At 44.0% G+C, this 23,144-nt stretch overlaps 2 protein-coding genes and 1 long non-coding RNA gene across 3 annotated transcripts in view; 1 reads left to right on the top strand and 2 right to left on the bottom strand.

Moving 5' to 3' along the window:
- The window catches only part of LOC138980413 (uncharacterized), a 399,865-nt gene that overhangs the window by 332,707 nt on the left and 44,014 nt on the right, over window positions 1-23,144 (top strand). The window lies entirely within an intron of this gene.
- LOC138980723 (uncharacterized) lies at window positions 4,544-6,007 on the bottom strand (the record flags this gene model as incomplete). Its single annotated transcript, XM_070353628.1, has 2 exons — window positions 4,544-4,666; window positions 5,945-6,007. Coding segments are annotated over 2 exons (186 nt in total), but the record flags the coding sequence as incomplete, so codon positions are not given.
- On the bottom strand, window positions 8,318-23,119 carry LOC138980721 (uncharacterized). Its single transcript, XM_070353627.1, has 12 exons — window positions 22,792-23,119; window positions 21,686-21,835; window positions 20,911-21,052; window positions 19,983-20,038; window positions 18,731-18,832; window positions 18,339-18,381; window positions 17,113-17,241; window positions 16,393-16,779; window positions 15,036-15,216; window positions 13,937-14,128; window positions 12,165-12,313; window positions 8,318-11,124 (listed from the first exon to the last, which is right to left on the bottom strand). Exons 1-12 carry the CDS (start codon window positions 22,963-22,965, stop codon window positions 11,075-11,077), a joined length of 1,755 nt encoding a protein of 584 aa, XP_070209728.1. The 5' UTR covers window positions 22,966-23,119; the 3' UTR covers window positions 8,318-11,074.

Raw genomic sequence — 23,144 nt, 5'->3', positions numbered from 1 at the left:
TAAACTCCGGGGTCTGCCCACAGGCCTCTTTTGATTGGATTACTCTCAACCCCCAAGCTGTAAATGTTTTCAGTTATAAAAGATACCTTGGCATTATGTCAACTCTTTTTGCATTTGAAAAAACATCTGATAAAATATATCAATCTTGATCAAGCTTAGACTCAGAAAGACTTGTATTTCGACAACAGCGCGATGACATTCTGATAATCATCGGTCCACGTTTTCGCTCATGTCTCTCTGACAGGAAGGATAATTACTACGCGGAGTAAAGGGAAAGAAGCGGAGCTGAAAGCCGAAATCTGTCAAAACAAGAATACAGAGTTATCTCCCACATGTTTTTCGCTTATGTTTCTCAGAAAAGACGAAAGTGATTCCGATTCTTCTATCTCTCGACGAACAGATTCTCCACTGAGAGACTCAACCATTTCACCAAGCTGTTCATTTGTCCACCCAACTTTGCCTAAAACCGTATAATTATGGCTGGACTCGGTCTTTTTATTGTCACAAAGGACACATCTACTTTTAACCGGTGTCCGCTTAGTAGCCATTTTGTTATGATCACGTGACAAAGTTGATTGTAATCGACTTGAGAAATGTGCATACCGAATAATACATGATAAAGAAGGATTAAAATATTTAAAAAATTCGATTTCTTTTCCAGAGGGAGAGAACAAAGGCAACATGGAAACAAACAGCTAACAACAAACATTAATGTGTTTTAAAAAAGCATATGTCTGAGTTCAGGATGAGCGCGATGACTAATGAGCGACTGCCCAATAAACATGCCAGAACTGGGCCACTGCTGGCTTTTTGCTGGCAAGTTTGGTAAAGCTGGCCATAAAAAAACCAACACTGGGCCAATTATGGTTTGCCAACAAAGGCCCAGTTATGGCTTGCCATCACTGGCCCATCTCTGGCATTCCAGTAATATTGTCGGCCAGTAAAATGCCTTAATTGGCCCACTGTTGGCACGCCATTGATGGCCCAGTGCTTGTTTGCCAGCATTGGGCCATAGGTGGCGATTTGCTGGCAATTATAGGTGGGTTTTTGCTGGCACGCCAGCAGTGGGCCAATGCTGGATTATTGCTGGCAAGAAGATCTGCGACAGCACAGCGGTATGACTTTCTCACTTGGAGTGACGTAATGTACAAACAAATGTCGAAATATCTTGACGTCACTCGTGATGATGACGCATTGTCAACTAAATCCGGCCCGCGGTGGTTCTGCAGATGTCCGGTTATTTGTTTTGCATTCAACTTCAAGGAATTTCCAAAGCACCTTCTTCGATTTCAGTACGCGTCCGATCTCCTCCGGCTAGAAGCAAGCGTGGTGAGTTTCACAAACAGTTGTGTGAGCAGGTCGTCGCAACGGCGTTAGATCTAGTATCTTCTTGTTCTTTTCCTCCGTTGTCGGTCTTTTTTTCAACTTTCTTCTGCTGGACGTTTGAGTCAGTTCGCAAAATATAATAGACTTTAAGAAGTCGTCCTCTCTGTAAGAAAGAATCTGCGCGCGCGCGCGCGCGCGCGTGTGTGTGTGTGTGTGTGTGTGTGTGTGTGTGTGTGTGTGTGTGCGCCCGCGCGCGCGGTTGTGTGTGTGTGTGTGTGTGTGTGTGTGCGCGCCCGCGCTCGCGGTGTGTGTGTGTGTGTGTGTGTGTGTGTGTGTGTGTGTGTGTGTGTGTGTGTGTGTGTGTGTGTGTGTGTGCCTTTTTCCTTTCTTTGTGTGATTGAGTTTGTTTTGTCTCTGTCAAAAGAAAAGCACCATAGGCATTACCATAAGCTTACTTGTAACCAAACAAATTGCATCTTGTGAATGTTGACATTGAGTATGTGTCTATTCACTCCAGGACAAAGATTTGTGCAAGTGTCTGACTGCCCAACTGGATAAGATGCAGCTCGCCTGGGTCTCAGTTCCTGAGAGAAACGCAAGAGAGCTGTCCGAGACAAAGTAAGCTTCGCAGGTTAGATCAAAATACATATTCCTGTTGACCCCTTACTTCTGCTTGGCATTTTAGTCAGTTCAGAAAATATGATAGATTACAAGAAGTCGTCCTCTCTGTGAGAATGTCTCTGTGTGTGTATGTGTGTGTGTGTGTGTGTGTGTGTGTGTGTGTGTGTGTGTGCGCGCGTGTGTGTGCGCGTGTGTGTGTGCGCGTGTGTGTGTGTGAGCGCGCGCGCGTGCGTGCGTGCGTGTGCTGTTTGCTTGCATGCCTGCGTGTATGCTTGCGTTTGTTTGGTTGTTTGGTTGTGTGTGTGTGTGTGTGTGTGTGTGTGTGTGTGTGTGTGTGTGTGTGTGTGTGTGTGTGTGTGTGTGTGTGTGTGTGATATGGAATAATGAATTAAAACCAACAAAACTCGTTTGCTTTCATGTTTCAAGAGGTGAACGGCAGGAGGACTTGAGAGTTTCAATGGCTTACCGTAGGCTACGACGTCAGGACAAAGAAAAGAAGCGTTATCTCAACGTTGCGGATGCGAACAGAGAAATGACAGAATCAAGACAATCCTACGGAGGTTTACTGGGAAGTGAACAAGAAACATTTCTGCCTTTGGTCATCATGTCTCGAGTGTGAAATTTAGAACGCTGTACAAATAAAATAAAACAGTGAGCAACTGAAAACAAAGCGTACGTTTCTGTAATGTTTCGGTAATGAGTCGTTGCTGTTTGGAAGCTTTACATTTGTTTTGTTTTTAATATATATTACTGTATTGTTGTTGTGCCCGCTATAACTGCGTTGATGACGATATTCTGTCAAAACCACTGCCTTTACTTGCCAGATAAGTTACACGACAAATGTGATTAGCATTTCAATTGCATTTTACTGATGAATTTGATAATTACGCATATGCATATTGCTAATGTACAGCTTGACAGCATTGCCCTTTGCTTTATTTGCGCACGTCTTGCCGCCAGCATGGGTTGAAAAGTCCATTGATGTGCTGTGTTTTGTTATTGTTATTACATTCACAGTAAAAAATGACAAAACAAAGCATATTTATAGACTTCTAACAACCATCTATGGGCTAACAAGACTGTGCAGATCGAGTACATGAATAGAGCCGTCATTCTATCCGAATCAGTGGTATTGGTATATTTCCTGCAACTTATTGGCATTTTGCTGGCAATGGTAAAGACAGAAATATGGCATTTTGCCGGGCCACAACTGGCCCGGTAATTTCAGCAGGTAAAGGGCCATTAACGGAAAATATATGGAAAAAAGTTTTTTTTATATGGAACTAAAAACCTGCAAAATGCTGGCAAAATGCTGGCAAAATGCTGGGTTTTTGATGGCAAGCCATCAATAAGCCATCAAATAAATGATGGGTTTTTGCTGGCAAAATTCTGGCAAAATGATGGCAAGCCATCAAAAAGCCATCAAATAAATGATGGGTTTTTGCTGGCAAAATTCTGGCAAAATGATGGCAAAATGATGGCAAGCCATCAAAAAGCCATCAAATAAATGATGGGTTTTTGCTGGAAAATTGCTGGCAAAATGATGGCAAGCCATCAAAAAGCCAGCAAATAAATGATGGGTTTTTGCTGGCAAAGTGCTGGCTTGCCAGTGATGGCCCATCAATTTGCCAATGTGCATACGGGTAATATGCCAGCATTGGGCCATAAGTGGGCCTTTGATGGCAGTAGTTCTGGCAACTGGCATTGCCATCAAAACGCCAGCAATGGCCCAGTTCTGGCATGTTTATTGGGTGACTGACGTAGCGAGAGATGCGGTTTGTAGGTGTAACGAGATTCTGTGGAAGTAATTCGATGCTAACCCTGCAGACATATGCTTTTTTAAAACACATTAATTTTTGTTGTTAGCTGTTTGTTTCCATGTTGATGTGTTATGTGAAATTAAACCCCCCTTTTAAGACCCCCCCCCCCCCACCCCCAATGTAAGGCCTCTCCCCTTTAAGGCTTATTTTTGTAGACTTTCTGTTCATAACCTCTGCAAACATAACTCCATTTTAAGACTCCCTCCTTTTTAAGACCTCAACTTTTGGAGGTCTTAAAAGGGGTTTCAATGTTCTGCATTTTGTTCACTAATGTTGCTTCTGGCCTCGGGTCTAGTGATTCGTGTTGCTTCTGGCCTCGGGTCTAGTGATTCGTGTTGCTTCTGGCCTCGGGTCTAGTGATTCGTGTTGCTTCTGGCCTCGGGTCCGGTGATTCGTGTTGCTTCTGGCCTCGGGTCTGGTGATTCGTGTTGCTTCTGGCCTCGGGTCTAGTGATTCGTGTTGCTTCTGGCCTCGGGTCTAGTGATTCGTGTTGCTTCTGGCCTCGGGTCTAGTGATTCGTGTTGCTTCTGGCCTCGGGTCCGGTGATTCGTGTTGCTTCTGGCCTCGGGTCCGGTGATTCGTGTTGCTTCTGGCCTCGGGTCTAGTGATTCGTGTTGCTTCTGGCCTCGGGTCTAGTGATTCGTGTTGCTTCTGGCCTCGGGTCTAGTGATTCGTGTTGCTTCTGGCCTCGGGTCCGGTGATTCGTGTTGCTTCAGTGGTTGGCGAACGAATTCCTCCGTGACCAATATGCCAATTCAGTGCCTTGTGAGCTTTGTTCAGTATTGCAATTGATCACCGAAAATGTTTTGGAATAAAGATGAATAGAGTAAAGATAAAGATGAATAGAGTGAAGATAAAGATGAATAGAGTAAAGATAAAGATGAATAGAGTAAAGATAAAGATGAATAGAGTAAAGATACAGATGAATAGAGTGAAGATAAAGATGAATAGAGTAAAGATAAAGATGAATAGAGTAAAGATAAAGATGAATAGAGTAAAGATAAAGATGAATAGAGTACAGATAAAGATGAATAGAGTAAAGATAAAGATGAATAGAGTGAAGATAAAGATGAATAGAGTAAAGATACAGATGAATAGAGTGAAGATAAAGATTAATAGAGTAAAGATAAAGATGAATAGAGTAAAGATAAAGATGAATAGAGTGAAGATAAAGATGAATAGAGTGAAGATAAAGATGTATAAAGTAAAGATAAAGATGAATAGAGTAAAGATACAGATGAATAGAGTGAAGATAAAGATGAATAGAGTAAAGATACAGATGAATAGAGTAAAGATACAGATGAATAGAGTAAAGATAAAGATGAATAGAGTGAAGATACAGATGAATAGAGTAAAGATACAGATGAATAGAGTGAAGATAAAGATGAATAGAGTGAAGATAAAGATGAATAGAGTAAAGATACAGATGAATAGAGTAAAGATACAGATGAATAGAGTGAAGATAAAGATTAATAGAGTAAAGATAAAGATGAATAGAGTAAAGATAAAGATGAATAGAGTGAAGATAAAGATGAATAGAGTAAAGATAAAGATGAATAGAGTAAAGATAAAGATGAATAGAGTAAAGATAAAGATGAATAGAGTACAGATAAAGATGAATAGAGTAAAGAAAAAGATGAATAGAGTGAAGATAAAGATGAATAGAGTAAAGATACAGATGAATAGAGTGAAGATAAAGATGAATAGAGTAAAGATAAAGATGAATAGAGTAAAGATAAAGATGAATAGAGTAAAGATAAAGATGAATAGAGTACAGATAAAGATGAATAGAGTAAAGATAAAGATGAATAGAGTAAAGATAAAGATGAATAGAGTAAAGATAAAGATGAATAGAGTGAAGATAAAGATGAATAGAGTAAAGATACAGATGAATAGAGTGAAGATAAAGATGAATAGAGTAAAGATACAGATGAATAGAGTAAAGATACAGATGAATAGAGTGAAGAAGATGAATAGAGTAAAGATACAGATGAATAGAGTGAAGATAAAGATGAATAGAGTAAAGATACAGATGAATAGAGTGAAGATAAAGATGAATAGAGTAAAGATACAGATGAATAGAGTGAAGATAAAGATGAATAGAGTGAAGATAAAGATGAATAGAGTAAAGATAAAGATGAATAGAGTAAAGATAAAGATGAATAGAGTAAAGATACAGATGAATAGAGTGAAGATACAGATGAATAGAGTAAAGATACAGATGAATAGAGTGAAGATAAAGATGAATAGAGTGAAGATAAAGATGAATAGAGTAAAGATACAGATGAATAGTAGCATCGTCAGTCCACCGCTCGTGGCAAATGCGGTGAAATTGACTAGTCAGAATAGCGCTGTTTGACCATAATTTCAGTGAATTTGATTAAAAATTTGGTTTCAATCGTTCCGCCTCATCTTCTTAAATCTGATATGACGTCATCGAATGTTGTATCCACAACTGGTGTACCCGGGCCAAAAAATCAATAACACAACAACCCAAGCAACAACACTGAACCGCCTCAGTCGGGATGTCATCTCAGTGAAAGAATTCACACAATTCAACACACATCATTATCGCTACACACAGACGGATAGACACTGACAGACAGACAGACAGTGACAGACGGACAGACAGACAGACGGACAGACAAACAGACAGACAGACACTGACAGACGGGACAGACACACAGACAGGCAGAAAGACAGACAGTGACAGACAGACAGACAGACAGACAGACAGACAGACAGACGGACAGACAGACAAACAGACAGACAGACACTGACAGACGGACAGACAGACAGAAAGACAGACAGTGACAGACAGACAAACAGACAGACAGACACTGACAGACGGACAGACACAGACAGACAGACAGACAGAAAGACAGAAAGACAGACACATAAGTTCGCGCCTGAGCGTTCTGGCCATATTGACCAAATATTCCTCTTTTTTTCAGCTCCGATGAGCTGTTAGAAAAGAATGCTGCATTATAATGTTTGCCGGTGTGGCTTCGCTGTCTGTCAGTGCTGCGTCAGTTACATGCAATGGCAATGATGGCCGAGACAAACTGGCACAGAAGGCTCGAGTTAAAAAAAAAAGCCGGTCAGGCAGAAGGAGCACAAACGACTGCTTTAACCTCAGCCAGCAATTCACTGACTTACCTGGATCATAGCTCTTCTTATCCTGTGTAGTATGACGACGAAGCTGTATCCATTGCACGTTGAAAATTAATGTATTACTGGGATGAGACATCGAGAGATCCATGTTTATTTTTCATTCTCAGTGAGTCAGACGTTCGGGCCGTCGATTCGTGGGTCATAAGCCACATCGTTGTGACGTCGTTTTTGACCTTTTTCTGACCCCCCCCCCCCCCCATTTATCAGTTATTTTGCTGTCATATGTTGTAATTAAAGATTTCGTTTTGCCTCGTCATCGGGCATTCTATGACACACAAAAAGTTAAAAAGGTCACGGCTTGCTCAGTCACGAGGCAAAACAATTACTTGGCTAAGGGGTTGTATATTTCAACTAATTCTATTTCATATTAAATGATTTATCGTTATGCTACTCATTTTGCCTGCATCGAACATACAATTTTCTAGTCAAGGCATAATAAATATTTGTTTCTTCAGCATGGTTTTTAATTTTTTTTCCCCAAGATCCCTGATGAAAATAAAAATCCGAAGAAGTGTTTTTGTCCACACTGACATTATGAGATTTTGTCTTTGCAATGATAACAAATCAACAGTTTAACAAGGGCAACAACCTCTGTAAATTGCACTTTGGAGAACAGCCAAATGATTGCCTTCCTCAGAGAGCAATTTCTCAAATTTAATCTCTTTGTTATACCTTGCATATTCTGATTTTTTATTTTATTTTTAGATTGAATACTTTTGTCGTTCAAGGGGTTAAAGAAAGCAACTATATCATAGTATATTTGTTGTTATTGTTTGCTTTCTGTATCTAACTGATGCAATCAGTCTTGTGCCATCTGAGCTTATAATTGCCCATGCATCATGTTACCAAATTGAGTGCGTGTGTGTGTGTACTGTGAATGTGTGTGTGTATGTACTACATACACACACACACATTCACAGTACACACACACACATTGTACTTTGTGTGTGTGTGTGTGTGTACGTATGTGTGTGCTTGTGTCTGTGTGTGATTTATATATGTGTGTGTCTGTGTGTGTGTGTGTGTCTGTGTGTGTGTGTGTACGTGCGTGTGTGTGTCTTTGTGTGTGCGCAGACAGCAAGGATGACGCTGTGTTATGGAATCGTAATGCCCCCTTGGAAAGGGAAAGCTTGTGGGTCATTTTCAGGTTGTGTGTGCATATGGTGCATGACGCATTAGTAAACTAAACACACACACACACACACACAACACACACACACACACACACACACACACACACACACACATAAACACACTCACACACAACACACACAGAATGCGTTCAGAGTATCACTCATACCAACAATCATCCACGACAGGATGTCATTCCAACCTGCCCTGAAACTTCGCTCACACCTAGAACTAGCAACACAAACTTCACAATACAAAATATTTTATTACCTAAGGTTGGGAATATTCAATTTAAAGAAGGCATACTCAAATCATACACACCCATATATATACTGGTGTATAAAGTTCATAAAGTAAATACAAACTGCAAACGATCAGCATAACCATTCCACCTCTTGGTCTCTCTCACAGTCAGATCAACATAACCATTCCACCTCTTGGTCTCTCTCACAGTCAGATCAACATAACCATTCCACCTCTTGGTCTCTCTCACAGTCAGATCAACATAACCATTCCACCTCTTGGTCTCTCTCACAGTCAGATCAACATAACCATTCCACCTCTTGGTCTCTCTCACAGTCAGATCAACATAACCATTCCACCTCTTGGTCTCTCACAGTCAGATCAGCATAACCATTCCACCTCTTGGTCTCTCTCACAGTCAGATCAACACAACCATTCCACCTCTTGGTCTCTCTCACAGTCAGATCAACATAACCATTCCACCTCTTGGTCTCTCTCACAGTCAGATCAACATAACCATTCCACCTCTTGGTCTCTCTCACAGTCAGATCAACATAACCATTCCACCTCTTGGTCTCTCTCACAGTCAGATCAACATAACCATTCCACCTCTTGGTCTCTCTCACAGTCAGATCAGCATAACCATTCCACCTCTTGGTCTCTCTCACAGTCAGATCAACATAACCATTCCACCTCTTGGTCTCTCTCACAGTCAGATCAACATAACCATTCCACCTCTTGGTCTCTCTCACAGTCAGATCAACATAACCATTCCACCTCTTGGTCTCTCTCACAGTCAGATCAACATAACCATTCCACCTCTTGGTCTCTCTCACAGTCAGATCAGCATAACCATTCCACCTCTTGGTCTCTCTCACAGTCACTCACACGTTCTTACTTGCATTCAACAGGCTTTGGAAATACTTACATATTATTCCAACCATAGACCTTTGCAAAATCAGCAGAAAGCAGGGAGATAATTACCTTTTTCTCCACAGTCTCAGTTGATTGTTCCCCTTGACCAACATTTGAGTCAGAGAAATGCAGACATAACTGTGTTTATTTTTATTTAAATCATCGCCAATTACATAATGCACAACAGTATGCAACACAAATAGTATGTGTATAAAAAAAAGTTGAGGTTATACTGTAGCTATAGTGTTCACTGTTTGGTTACGTTGCAAATACTTAAAAAAGGCATCCACCCTGGACTTTTGGACGGAATTAGCAAACTTGTAATACACATACATAGCACACATAGACAATACATGTCCAACTGACCCAACACCACAGAATATAATAATAAATAGATTATGATAAAGTGGAACCCTGCGTTTAAGACTGCCCGATTGAAGATTCCCTGTCTTCTAAGATTGTCTGTTGGAAACCTGTGTACATTGACCCCTGTGTACATTGACCCCTGTGTACATTGACCCCTGTGTACATTGACCCCTGTGTACATTGACCCCTGTGTACATTGACCCCTGTGTACATTGACCCCTATTTAAAGACTCCCTCCGTTTCAAGACCTCATTTTCTCAGGTCTTTAAATGGGAGGTTCCAGTGTATCTATTCTCTATGGTTCCAACAGACCCGGGAGGTTCCAGTGTATCTATTCTCTATGGTTCCAACAGACCCGGGAGGTTCCAGTGTATCTATTCTCTACGGTTCCAACAGACCTGGGAGGTTCCAGTGTATCTATTTTCTACGGTTCCAACAGACCTGGAAGGTTCCAGTGTATCTATTCTCTATGGTTCCAACAGACCTGGGAGGTTCCAGTGTATCTATTCTCTATGGTTCCAACAGACCTGGGAGGTTCCAGTGTATCTATTCTCTATGGTTCCAACAGACCTGGGAGGTTCCAGTGTATCTATTCTCTGAGGTTCCAACAGACCTGGGAGGTTCCAGTGTATCTATTCTCTGAGGTTCCAACAGACCTGGGAGGTTCCAGTGTATCTATTCTCTGAGGTTCCAACAGACCTGGGAGGTTCCAGTGTATCTATTCTCTGAGGTTCCAACAGACCTGGGAGGTTCCAGTGTATCTATTCTCTACGGTTCCAACAGACCTGGGAGGTTCCAGTGTATCTATTCTCTACGGTTCCAACAGACCTGGGAGGTTCCAGTGTATCTATTTTCTACGGTTCCAACAGACCTGGAAGGTTCCAGTGTATCTATTCTCTATGGTTCCAACAGACCTGGGAGGATCCAGTGTATCTATTCTCTATGGTTCCAACAGACCCGGGAATCCCTGTTTTACATTTGGAATATTCTCAAACAAACTTGGTGTATTTTCACAAAAATAAGCGTACTCCACACAGCATTTGAACATCCATGATTCAAACGCGCTTCTGCAAATCTGATACACACCGAAACAACACAGGTGTAATCCCCCGAAGACTTCAGGCAGCTACCCATGTGACACAACGAAAAACAAGTCACACATTTCTCCATGCCAAAATGGTATCCCAAGAAGAGATGAAGATTCTGCAAGATACTGGGGCGCAGGGGTTCAAGATGAGGAAATAAGTTGCGCCTTGTAGTCCGAAAAGTACGGTATTAACAGTAGATAGCGTCCCCGTCATGCACTACTAGCATGACAAAACAGCCAACACTTTCTTCCTTTACGTCTTATCACAGGTGGCTTGTATAGATCCTCTAAGTCATTGGACGTCAGCCGGCAGTGTCCAGCAGATGATGTGACACTGGGGACATCAGATGAGCACATTACGTGACATCAGCTGACTTGACATTGAATGACGTCAGATCAGCAGGGAGGACGTGAGGAGCGACTGCAGGGCTCTGGCGTAGGCTGCAGCACAAGAGGGGCAACGTGGGGTTCAAAAACAATTGTTCATTTCAATAAAACACTCAACAAAAAACAAAACAAAACAAACACGTACACACAAGTGGCCATGTCTGGTTTGAAAATGAATAGTGATTTTCAGCAGTACGTTGCAGGATAAGCTCTGCATGACCAACAGATTAACATCACGTGTGATCTACATCTTGTCGAGGTATATCCCTTGAGCAAGTACAGAGATGAAATGTTCCAGAGTAGAACCAGCTACTGGTGCATTGCCCCATGAACATCCCACACCACTACCAGTTGAAGGTAAAGTCTTTCTGCTAGTGATTCTGCTCACCATCGCATATCCGGCAAGGAATGTACATGGAACAAGACAATCCCTCCACTTAGACACATACCAAACATCACCTGCCTGCCTGCTTTCCCAGCACAGTTGACATGTTTTTGATGAATTAATTTCTTGACAAAAAAAATCTGCACATGTGTAGAAGCCTGTGGAAATGTGAGATAGTGTGCAGAACTCTTTCCACTGGCAGCAGTGTGTCTTTAACATCAGTTGGGCACAGACACACACACACACACACACACACACATACACATACACACACACACACACACACACACACACACACACATACACACACACACCCACACACACACACACCACACACACACACACACACACCACACACACACACACACACACACACACATACACACACACACAAAAGTTTGTTTCCGATGGCAAGGCCCCCCAAAATAGGGTCGTTAGGCCTGTTCCTTTTTTTTTCCCTTGATTAAAATTTGCTTTTCATTTACACAGGTGTATGTTGCTTTAAATAAACTGGCGGGAATTGGCGCTAAGTGTGTCCCCTGGATTTCGGAGAAGAGTGACTTTCCTTGCAAAGTCTGCAAAATCGATTTTTTCTCCTCTCCAATAAAAACAATTTCTGAAGTGTCAAAAAGATGTTCTACAGTCAGGAGGGAAAAATGAGATTGGTCGGGGAATCAGAAACAAAGGCACTTTCAGTAAGCACACCCACCTCGGTGGTTGCGGTAGTAGAAGCAGTTGTTGGCGCAAGTGTCGGGGTGTGTGTCCCACAGCGTCTCTCCGCAGCAACACAGGGCGGGTAACTCCACTCCCTGCTTTCTCATCTTCTCCCGCAGGTTGGTCCTCAGGGCCTCAAGGTACCTGCAACACAACATTAATTGGTGTTCACACTCTGAGCAGCAACAACAATTGGTGTCCACACTCTGAGCAGCAACAACAATTGGTGTCCACACTCTGAGCAGCAACAACAATTGGCGTTCACACTCTGAGCAGCAACAACAATTGGCGTTCACACTCTGAGCAGCAACAACAATTGGCGTTCACACTCTGAGCAGCAACAACAATTGGTGTTCACACTCTGAGCAGCAACAACAATTGGTGTTCACACTCTGAGCAGCAACAACAATTGGTGTTCACACTCTGAGCAGCAACAACAATTGGCGTTCACACTCTGAGCAGCAACAACAATTGGTGTTCACACTCTGAGCAGCAACAACAATTGGCGTTCACACTCTGAGCAGCAACAACAATTGGCGTTCACACTCTGAGCAGCAACAACAATTGGCGTTCACACTCTGAGCAGCAACAACAATTGGTGTTCACACTCTGAGCAGCAACAACAATTGGCGTTCACACTCTGAGCAGCAACAACAATTGGCGTTCACACTCTGAGCAGCAACAACAATTGGTGTTCACACTCTGAGCAGCAACAACAATTGGCGTTCACACTCTGAGCAGCAACAACAATTGGTGTTCACACTCTGAGCAGCAACAACAATTGGCGTTCACACTCTGAGCAGCAACAACAATTGGTGTTCACACTCTGAGCAGCAACAACAATTGGCGTTCACACTCTGAGCAGCAACAACAATTGGTGTTCACACTCTGAGCAGCAACAACAATTGGCGTTCACACTCTGAGCAGCAACAACAATTGGTGTTCACACTCTGAGCAGCAACAACAATTGGTGTTCACACTCTGAGCAGCAACAACAATTGGTGTTCACACTCTGAGCAGCAACAACAATTGGAACCCCCCAACATCTTATCAAATTAGCTCCTAAAAAGGAGGGAGTCTTAAAATATTGGTAAATTTACAGAGGTTATGAAGAAGAAAGTCTGGTTAACAACGTCTTAAAAAGGGGGTTCCTAACCCTAACCCTAATCACAGGCTGAGCTCAAACACACATTTTACTTCATTCGATGGGGTGTTGCAGGTAGCTTTGTTTCCTCCTTGGGGATGAAGCTACCAGGGGAAGGGATTGTGTTGGAGGTGCGGGTAGAGGGGTAGCCCTTCCGGTGCTCCCCCTTGGACCTCCCTAGTCTAGGACCCTGGGTCTTCGCGAGGTGGCCATTGTGGCGTAATCCCTCCGGACTAGCATAACGTTTCCCTATCCCAAGACCGACCGTGCGTGGTCTATGACCACATCCTCTACGAGGTGACCCTATCAACTAGGCAGCGCAAGCCCCTAGGCGAAACACGGCGGATCTAGAGGAGAGAACCTCGATAAAAAATTTGAGCTGCCATGAAGACGGAGCATGTTGGCTGAGGACAGCGGGCAGACCTTCTGTGCCGACACCCATCTACAGGAGAAAACCAGGCATGCACGCATCAAACCCAACATGGCCATACAAACGGACTTCATTCGATGTGCAGATATAGCCATCTTACTTCCAGACAGACAGACAGAAAGACATATAAAAACACTCCAACAGACAGACAGACAAATATCAAGAGAGACATGAAGACAGAGAGACTTGTCACCTGGTCGTGTCGAGCTGTCTCTGACGCTGTTCGTTGTGTTCGTGCTGCACCTCCTGTAGGTGTGATCGCTCCAGCTGTTGCAGCAGGTCTGCCTCCACACTTGTCTCCCCTGTCACGGGGTCACGTGGCTCCACCAGGCGGCGTGCATTGTCCTCTTCCTGCTTTCGTCGCACCTCCTTCTCCTCTTTTAATCTGCACACAGCCAGTAACCCGGTGAGGTCATGGTGACACAGCAGTGAGGTCATGGTGATACAGCAGTGAGGTCATGGTGATACAGCAGTGAGGTCATGGTGATACAGCAGTGAGGTCATGGTGATACAGCAGTGAGGTCATGGTGATACAGCAGTGAGGTCATGGTGATACAGCAGTGAGGTCATGGTGATACAGCAGTCAGGTCATGGTGATACAGCAGTGAGGTCATGGTGATACAGCAGTCAGGTCATGGTGACACAGCAGTCAGGTCATGGTGACACAGCAGTCAGGTCATGGTGACACAGCAGTCAGGTCATGGTGACACAGCAGTCAGGTCATGGTGATACAGCAGTGAGGTCATGGTGATACAGCAGTGAGGTCATGGTGATACAGCAGTCAGGTCATGGTGATACAGCAGTCAGGTCATGGTGATACAGCAGTCAGGTCATGGTGATACAGCAGTCAGGTCATGGTGATACAGCAGTCAGGTCATGGTGACACAGCAGTCAGGTCATGGTGATACAGCAGTCAGGTCATGGTGATACAGCAGTCAGGTCATGGTGATACAGCAGTCAGGTCATGGTGATACAGCAGTCAGGTCATGGTGATACAGCAGTGATGGCGCTAGTATTTGTTCAAAGCGGTACCCAAATTTTATGAAGCAAACAGTCCAGAAAAAAACGGTAGGCTGGTCATTGGAACCAGTAAGAGTCCAACTCAGAGTACTGCTTTTGTTGTTTTACCAGCACCCCGATTCACCCCGATAAACTCCATACATCCCGTACCCCCCGTACACCCTATCCACCCCACAGGCTGTCTCAAAAGAGGGGCTCCACTGTGTGACACCCAGGGATGGTCTGCAGTGATTCTGTCTCATTCTCAGGACAAGAAAGACAACCCAACTCACTTCCGTATCTGTGCGCGTTGCTGTTTGCGTCTCTGTGTGTCCCTGACCGCCTGTCTCTCAAGGTCGCTGTACAGACGTAGGTAGTTGAGCTTCTGTTGCCCCTGGCGACGCTTCTCTTTGATTTCATTGGCTCCCGAACGCAGGTCGGGCGCAGAGGATGCCTGCTGGATGGAGCGTGAGCCTGTTGTTCCACACAAAGTCAGACAATAAAAATGATGTCCATCTTTATACTGTTTTACCCAATTTCTGGATTATCGTGAGAACACTTCTTTCACAAGTGAACATTTATAATGACAAATATCTGGTGGGCTGATCATGTGATATGCACACTAAAAGTAAATAAGTACTGCAGTCGTATTTCATTTTTTCTTACAATTTCATTTCGTCAAAACATGATCCAGGGATGGCCAAATCTCAAAATGTTAACTCGCCAGCTCTCGTCGCGATATAACCTTCGTGGTTGAAAACGACGTTAAACACCAAATAAAGAAAGAAAGAACTGGCCAGCCAGCCAGCCAGCCAGCCAGCCAGCCAGCCAGCCAGGCGAGTAACTTCAAGAAAGTCACTAGACCGGCAGAAATGTTGCTGGCCCGGTAGAAACCACAGTTGATCTGCAGTGTTTATATGGCTTTAAAACCCGATACTACAACCAAAAGGATCGCATTTGACCAGAATTTTTATTGGCCAGCCGTTTTTACTCGCCCCTGGCAACCGGGCGGACAATTTGGCCATCCCTGTGATCCGAGTAGCACTTGACAGACTCGTGATACTACCAACACAACTAGCTGTGGTCCCTCACTGCCTCTTTGTTCCCCCGGCCTGAATAACGTCAGGTACCCATTTCCATATGTGTGGACCGTAAAGCGCTCAGAAAAATATTTGCCCCGAATGGGAGTGGATCATTCTAAGCCAGTGTGAAAGGCAAGGGCTCTAACCACGAAGGCCATCTAAACTGCTGTGCTCAGATAATAAAAACAAAAAAACATGCTGTCTGGGCTTGGTGATGTAGCACTCTCACAATTAATTTCCTTCATAGCTCCAGAAATGATTATATAAACATTTATTTGCTACACACACATCCCACTTCTTGCTGAGCTGGAAGTCAATCAGTCAAAGAAGGCAAGTGCTAAAAGCAAAAGCAAGCATACGCGAGTGCATCGTTGGATTCACAGATTGAAGCAAACACAATGCGCCTAGAACACCTTGAAGGTTTGGAATACTCCAAAATCTCAAAGCTACAAACACAAAGCAACCCCACAATGTTTGCATTTTAATGTATCATCTTAATGGACAATAAGGTGTCGTTATTGTTATTGTTATTACCCCACACCTTTTCCTCGTGACCTTTCCCGCTCACCTTTTTTCCCATGGGATTTCCTGTTGCCACATTGAGTCGTGCTCAACACACTGCGCAGACCTGACCGCACTCTCTGCAGTCGAGCTTCGTACTCTGCATCGTCGTCCTTTTCTTCATCGCAGTCCTCCTCGTCCTGTTCATCCTCTGTGTGCCTTGCGTCATTCTCTGTGTGATTTGTGTTATTATTTGTGTGCCTTTTGTTATTATCGGTGTAATTTGTGTTGTTATCAGAGTGGCTTCTGTAACCTTGCGTGTGCCTTGTGTGACCAGGGCGGCCGGAGGATTGGGGGGGGAGCGTGTAACCTTGCGTGTGCCTTGCGAGACCAGGGCGGCCGGCGGATTGAGGGGGGAGCGTGAAGTATTTTGCCCTTTCCTCCGCCTCGCACTCTGAAAGTCAGACACAATTCTTCACAGTCAAACAGCATTGTTTTATTTATGGGCAGTTTTATATTGCTTTACACAGTCAAACAGAGCCAATTTAAGATCTACCTCAAAATGCAACACAAACAATTATTCATCAATGTCAGGATCATTAGCATTTTACAAAATACAAACTTTCACAAGAAATCACAGTACTTCAGTGCAATCTCTACACACATGCCAAAAAAACACAAAACAGGAAAGGTCAAACAATTAGGTTTGATGCAGCCTGCATGCAACTGAGTTATAAAAAAATTTTAAAAAAATTAAAAAACCGGAAAAGAGCAATTAAATACTTACCTTCTGTGCTGTCAGTGTCATCGGAGTCACTATCAGAGTGAAGGTGATCCACACGTTGACTACTGTGGTTCTCTGCCGCCCCCTCCCTCCTTCTCTCCTCCGACCCCCAATCCTGAAATACACAACATTCTTCATCAGAGTATGGTCAGACCTAGCCATACAGTGGAATTATCTGTTGCATGCAAGGCGCCCAACAAATCATTGTTAGCAGCACCTGCAGTTGCAGTGTCAGATCAAATCATTGTTAGCAGCACCTGCAGTTGCAGTGTCAGATCAAATCATTGTTAGCAGCACCTGCAGTTGCAGTGTCAGATCAAATCATTGTTAGCAGCACCTGCAGTTGCAGTGTCAGATCAAATTCAATGTGTGTGAGCAGGAACCTATCTGCTGCATCAAAAAAGCTCTGTCAAACTCAAAGGTCTGGCATTGTCTGGCATTGTCTGGCATTGTCTGGCATTGTCTGGCATTGTCTGGCATTGTCTGGCATTGTCTGGCATTGCAGTTACCGATGCCAAATATCCTTTGTCTTATCTTCCTAGTGAAAGTTTTCTGGCAGGCACACGTTTATTTATTCTTGTTCGCACCTAAATATTTGTTTAGCATCTGAGCTGGACTGAAAAGTATTGAATCAAGATTAAAAGTTGAAGTATGACGCTGTCCGATATGTTTTCGAGTCATGATGCAAAGGCTTCCAACACCCTTCCTTACTCAGAGCTGTCAATGGACACGCACAACAAAAAGACACACCGTAACACACACCGTAACACACACCGTAACACACACCGTAACACACACCATAACACACACCGCAACACACACCGTAACACACACCGTAACACACACCGTAACACACACCGTAACACACACCGTAACACACACCGTAACACACACCGTAACACACACCGTAACACACACCGTAACACACACCGTAACACACACACACATACACACACTCACAAACACACACACACAGACATCCCCCGCAGCCCAGTGACCCCCTGGCAGTGTCTCCTCCCTGTCTCTGTTGTACACACACACACACACACACACAGTGACAAACATACCCCAAAAGCCCAGTGTCCCCCTGGCAGATTCTCCTCTCTGTCCCTGTTGTACACACACACACACACACACACAGTGACAAACATACCCCAGAAGCCCAGTGTCCCCCCGGCAGTGTCTCTTCCCTGTCTCTGTTGCACACACACACACAGTGACAAACATACCCCAGAAGCCCAGTGTCCCCCCGGCAGTGTCTCCTCTCTGTCCCTGTTGTACACACACACACAGTGACAAACATACCCCAGAAGCCCAGTGTCCCCCCGGCAGTGTCTCCTCTCTGTCCCTGTTGTACACACACACACACAGTGACAAACATACCCCAGAAGCCCAGTGTCCCCCCGGCAGTGTCTCTTCCCTGTCTCTGTTGTACACACACACACACAGTGACAAACATACCCCAGAAGCCCAGTGACCCCCTGGCAGTGTCTCCTCTCTGTCCCTGTTGTACACACACACACAGTGACAAACATACCCCAGAAGCCCAGTGTCCCCCTGGCAGTGTCTCCTCCCTGTCTCTGTTGTACACACACACACACACACACAGTGACAAACATACCCCAGAAGCCCAGTGTCCCCCCGGCAGTGTCTCCTCTCTGTCCCTGTTGTCAACCTGTCTCCCGCTCAGCTTCTGACGTGCAGCACTCGTGAACCCGTGCACCTGTAACCAATCACAACACAGCTGGTGAAGAGCTTTAACCAATCACAACACAGATGGTGAAGAGCTTTAACCAATCACAACACAAGATGCTCGACCTTCTAACAATTCAAACACAGCAGGTGACAAAGTGAACCTTATATCGATAGATGACCTTGGGGAATAACTGTGTCACCGTGTGCATTGGAACCCCTCTGTAAAGACCACCAACCAAGGGAGACAAGTAGGTCTTCACAAGGAGGGAGTCTTACAACAGAGGCACATTTTACAGGCATGAAAGTGGCGGGTATTTTACTCGCCATGGCGAGTAGAAACGTGTAGCTGGCGAGTAGAAATGTTCATCTACTCGCCAAATGGGAGCAAAGTTGCTGAAACAATCGTTTTGGTTTGGCTAGTAAAATTTGCTCTCTGGCTAGTACATTTTTCAGAAGCATTAGACAAAGGCTAGTTGACCATTCTTTGGACTTTCAGGGCTAGTTGACCATTCTTTGGACTTTCAGGGCTAGTTGACCATTCTTTGGACTTTCAGGGCTAGTTGACCATTCTTTGGATTTTCAGGGCTAGTTGACCATTCTTTGGACTTTCAGGGCTAGTGGACCATTCTTTGGACTTTCAGGGCTAGTGGACCATTCTTTGGACTTTCAGGGCTAGTGGACCATTCTTTGGACTTTCAGGGCTAGTGGACCATTCTTTGGACTTTCAGGGCTAGTGGACCATTCTTTGGACTTTCAGGGCTAGTGGATCATTCTTTGGACTTTCAGGGCTAGTGGACCATTCTTTGGACTTTCAGGGCTAGTGGACCATTCTTTGGACTTTCAGGGCTAGTGGACCATTCTTTGGACTTTCAGGGCTGATTTAAAGGGGTTATGAAAAGAAAATGTGAAAAAACCAAGGTCTGAAAAGGGAGGGGTTCCACTGTACTCTTGCGTTTAGTGAGGCAAGCTTTCTACCAGTGCTCCTTGTCCACATGTTTCAGACTCACCCCTCGCTACTGACTGGCCCATAATGTCACACGGGAAAGCTTGCCTCAATAAAAGTAGGAGTACTCACTCTTTCACAACCCATACAAACATGACAGACTTATTTCCATGAATCATCTGTTACAATAAACCAAACCGTGTGCATGAAGAAGAGTAAACAATGACACACGTACCTGACGGTTGTGTTTTTCAAACACTTTCTTTCTGCCTGGCTTGGATGGTTCACCTCCTGACACAAGAAACACAACATACCTCAAATTACTTTCCCTTCATTAGTTCATACCAACATACCTCATATTACTTTCCCTTCATTAGTTCATACCAACATACCTCATATTACTTTCCCTTCATTAGTTCATACCAACATACCTCATATTACTTTCCCTTCATTAGTTCATACCAACATACCTCATATTACTTTCCCTTCATTAGTTCATACCAACATACCTCATATTACTTTCCCTTCATTAGTTCATACCAACATACCTCATATTACTTTCCCTTCATTAGTTCATACCAACAGGCAACTCTTAAAAACAAAAACATACAGGGATTGACACATCTTCCGCCCAATCGCCAGGGGTCAGTTAGAAATCAGATCGCCAGGGGTCAGTTAGAAATCCGCCGGGCTAGTTAAGAAACCGCCTGGCAACTCGCCTGGCTGGCCAGTTAACATTCTGGCAAAATGCAGAACTGTTGGTTGTACTACCGAGTATCAAAAGCCATATAAACACTGCAAATGCAGGAACTTCTGTTCTGCAAAACCACCGCCATGTTCTGGTGAAACTAAAACGAGGCTCCTGTCGTATCACCGCTATTTTAATTGTGTAAAGAAATCTGACAGTCATAACTTGTTGTGTGGTATGTACCGGGCCAGCAGAATTTCTGACAGGCTAGTGACTTTCTTGCAGTAACTCGGCAGGCTGGCCAGTTAACATTTTGGGATTTGGCCATCCCTCAACATACCTCAAATTACTTTTGATTTCTACCAACAGATACCTGCCAAGGTAACAAAGTCAAAACATGGTGACACTGACAGGAACACACAATGGGAAGGCATGTTAGGCGTGACAGAAGACCGGGACAGTTTACCACTAATACCTGTGTCCGTTGAGAAGTGCGGGGCGTGGACAGGTTGCTGGGGGATGACAGCGGCGGGATGACTAACCACTCGATCCTTGCGCTCCATCAAATAGTCTGACGCTCGCAGACTCGACTTCACTTGATCATGCTGCTTCTCCATCTGCATAAACAACGTTGCACACAATGATACAATGCAGAGAGAAACGCGAGCAAGCATTTATCACAAGAGACGGAGAGAAAACCCTTGCATAAAGTATGTAAAGCCCTAAAGTATATTATATCTTTTAAACAATAATTTAGGTGGTTAATCTCTGATTTAGGGTGACAGGGTCAAGTCGGTAGGCAACCTATAATACACTTCATCACCATTCATTGGCTCAGAGTGAAGATGAAAGAAGGTACACACATTTACAAACAAAATAAAAATGCAAAATTAACAAGTAGATGTTCATGTAGCACTACACAGATAAACCATAAGAATCTTTAAAACCAGAGAAATTGCCTTGGGATTTACTCATAATAGATGTCTAAAATATGATCAATGTTTCCTGTTGTCTCGCTTTCCTGGAGGTAATGATAATTGAAAACTAATCAGAAAATCAGTATTCCAGCCAGAAATTCATACAAGGGGGTGCGACTCTGTTGCCATGACCTTAAGCCTTGCAAGAGCTGTCTCTTCCTTTAGGGCAGGCCTGAAGGTAAATTTCTGCTTTGTAATGACAGACAATAAAGTATAGATAGATATTCTTCTTCTCAATTCTAGATGTTCTGAAGGGAAGCTTCATCCACATACCTGTTCACAGTCTTTCTGCAGCAGCTGCTTGTGCTTGGTTTTGTTGACCTGTCTGACCCTTCGCTTGACGTCGTCCTGAAACTGACGCAGCTTAGCCGCCTTGTCCGCCTGCACCGCCATGATCCTGTCCTCCTCCCGCTGGGCCGCTCGCTGTGGATTGTTACACACACCGTTAACATTCTTCTTCTTCTTTCACGGGCTGAAACTCCCATGTTCACTCATGTTTTTGCAAGAGTGGGTTTTTACGTGCGTGACTGTTTTTACCCCGCCATTCAGGCAGCATCATTTATTCGAAAACGCACCGAGCGGTTATGTCTTGAATAAGAAAAGAAATATTTTGCGTGGAAGCTAATTTTAAAATACCATTTCTCATCACAAATTAGACTCCAAGAAAGGAAAACATGGTCCAAAGTTCCATCAGCAGCACTTTGGAGGGGAGGGGAATAGTCAGTATTAAGTTTGTGTAAGATAAACAAAGCCGGCTGACGTCCTCCCTGTAGCTGCAAGTATTGGTGACACTACATTAACTTACTGAGGAACAGGTCATGGTATAGCTTAAAAACATGATGAAGTGACTGGGTGGCCGAGTGGTAACGCACTTGCGCTCGGAAGCGAGAGGTTGCGTGTTCAGGCCTGGGTCAGGCCGCAATTTTCTCCCCCCTTTCCTAACCTAGGTGGTGGGTTCAAGTGCTAGTCTTTCGGATGAGACGAAAAACCGAGGTCCCTTCGTGTACACTACATTGGGGTGTGCACGTTAAAGATCCCACGATTGACAAAAGGGTCTTTCCTGGCAAAATTGTATAGGCATAGATAAAAATGTCCATCAAATACCCGTGGGACTTGGAATAAAGTAAACAAAAAATTCCATCTCACACGGCATTAGATTAAGTCTCAATGCGCCACTAATAGTCAGAATGTTGACCCTGGGCGTTAAATGGAAGAAGAAGAAGAAGTTGAGGACGATCTGAATATGATGGCGAAGATTATGATGAAGTCAGTTAGTCAAATGTGCACTACGAGTGCCCCTTTATGCACAGACGGAAGTAAACACACAATCACACAGGACATGATCAGACAAGAATGTGCGAAGTTTGTTTGAGACTTACAACTGCGTCCGGCATTCTTCGCCGGCTTTCATAGCATAGCGCTGGCTCTGCCCAGGCTCCAACTGGTTTAACTTCAACGTTCCTGTTGCCCATAATATCGGAGCTGATTACAGGCTTCATGACTTTGCGTAGTGTTGCCGCCCGGTAGGTCGCTGTCATTCCATCGGCCGCCATTTTGCTAGCGTCCCTTCGTCAAGGAGTACATCCAGAAACAGAAATATATACATACAATAAAGAATTTGATTGTAGATTGTTCTCTGGTGCCTATGGAGTAATGTTATGAAAGAGAAAATGACAAGTAGGGCTACAACAGATGCAAACTCAACTATTACGGGACGAGAATTCTTATTCAT

This window comes from Littorina saxatilis, linkage group LG11 (assembly GCF_037325665.1).
Source record: "Littorina saxatilis isolate snail1 linkage group LG11, US_GU_Lsax_2.0, whole genome shotgun sequence".
In the NCBI taxonomy this organism is placed as follows: Eukaryota; Metazoa; Mollusca; class Gastropoda; order Littorinimorpha; family Littorinidae; genus Littorina; species Littorina saxatilis.
The sequence above is the reverse complement of the archived record's forward strand: the minus strand, read 5'-3'. Positions and strand labels throughout refer to the sequence as shown.

Bases quoted from the DNA above. Each gene is read 5' to 3' on its own strand.
- LOC138980721 (XM_070353627.1), bottom strand. From the start codon at position 22,965: ATGGCGGCCGATGGAATGACAGCGACCTACCGGGCGGCAACACTACGC. The intron at 14,129-15,035 runs GTGAGTTGGGTT...GGCTGTGTGCAG, and splicing joins CAACGCGCACAGATACGGAA to ATTAAAAGAGGAGAAGGAGG. The intron at 12,314-13,936 runs GTGACAAGTCTC...GTTGTGTTGCAG, and splicing joins AGACAGCTCGACACGACCAG to GTACCTTGAGGCCCTGAGGA.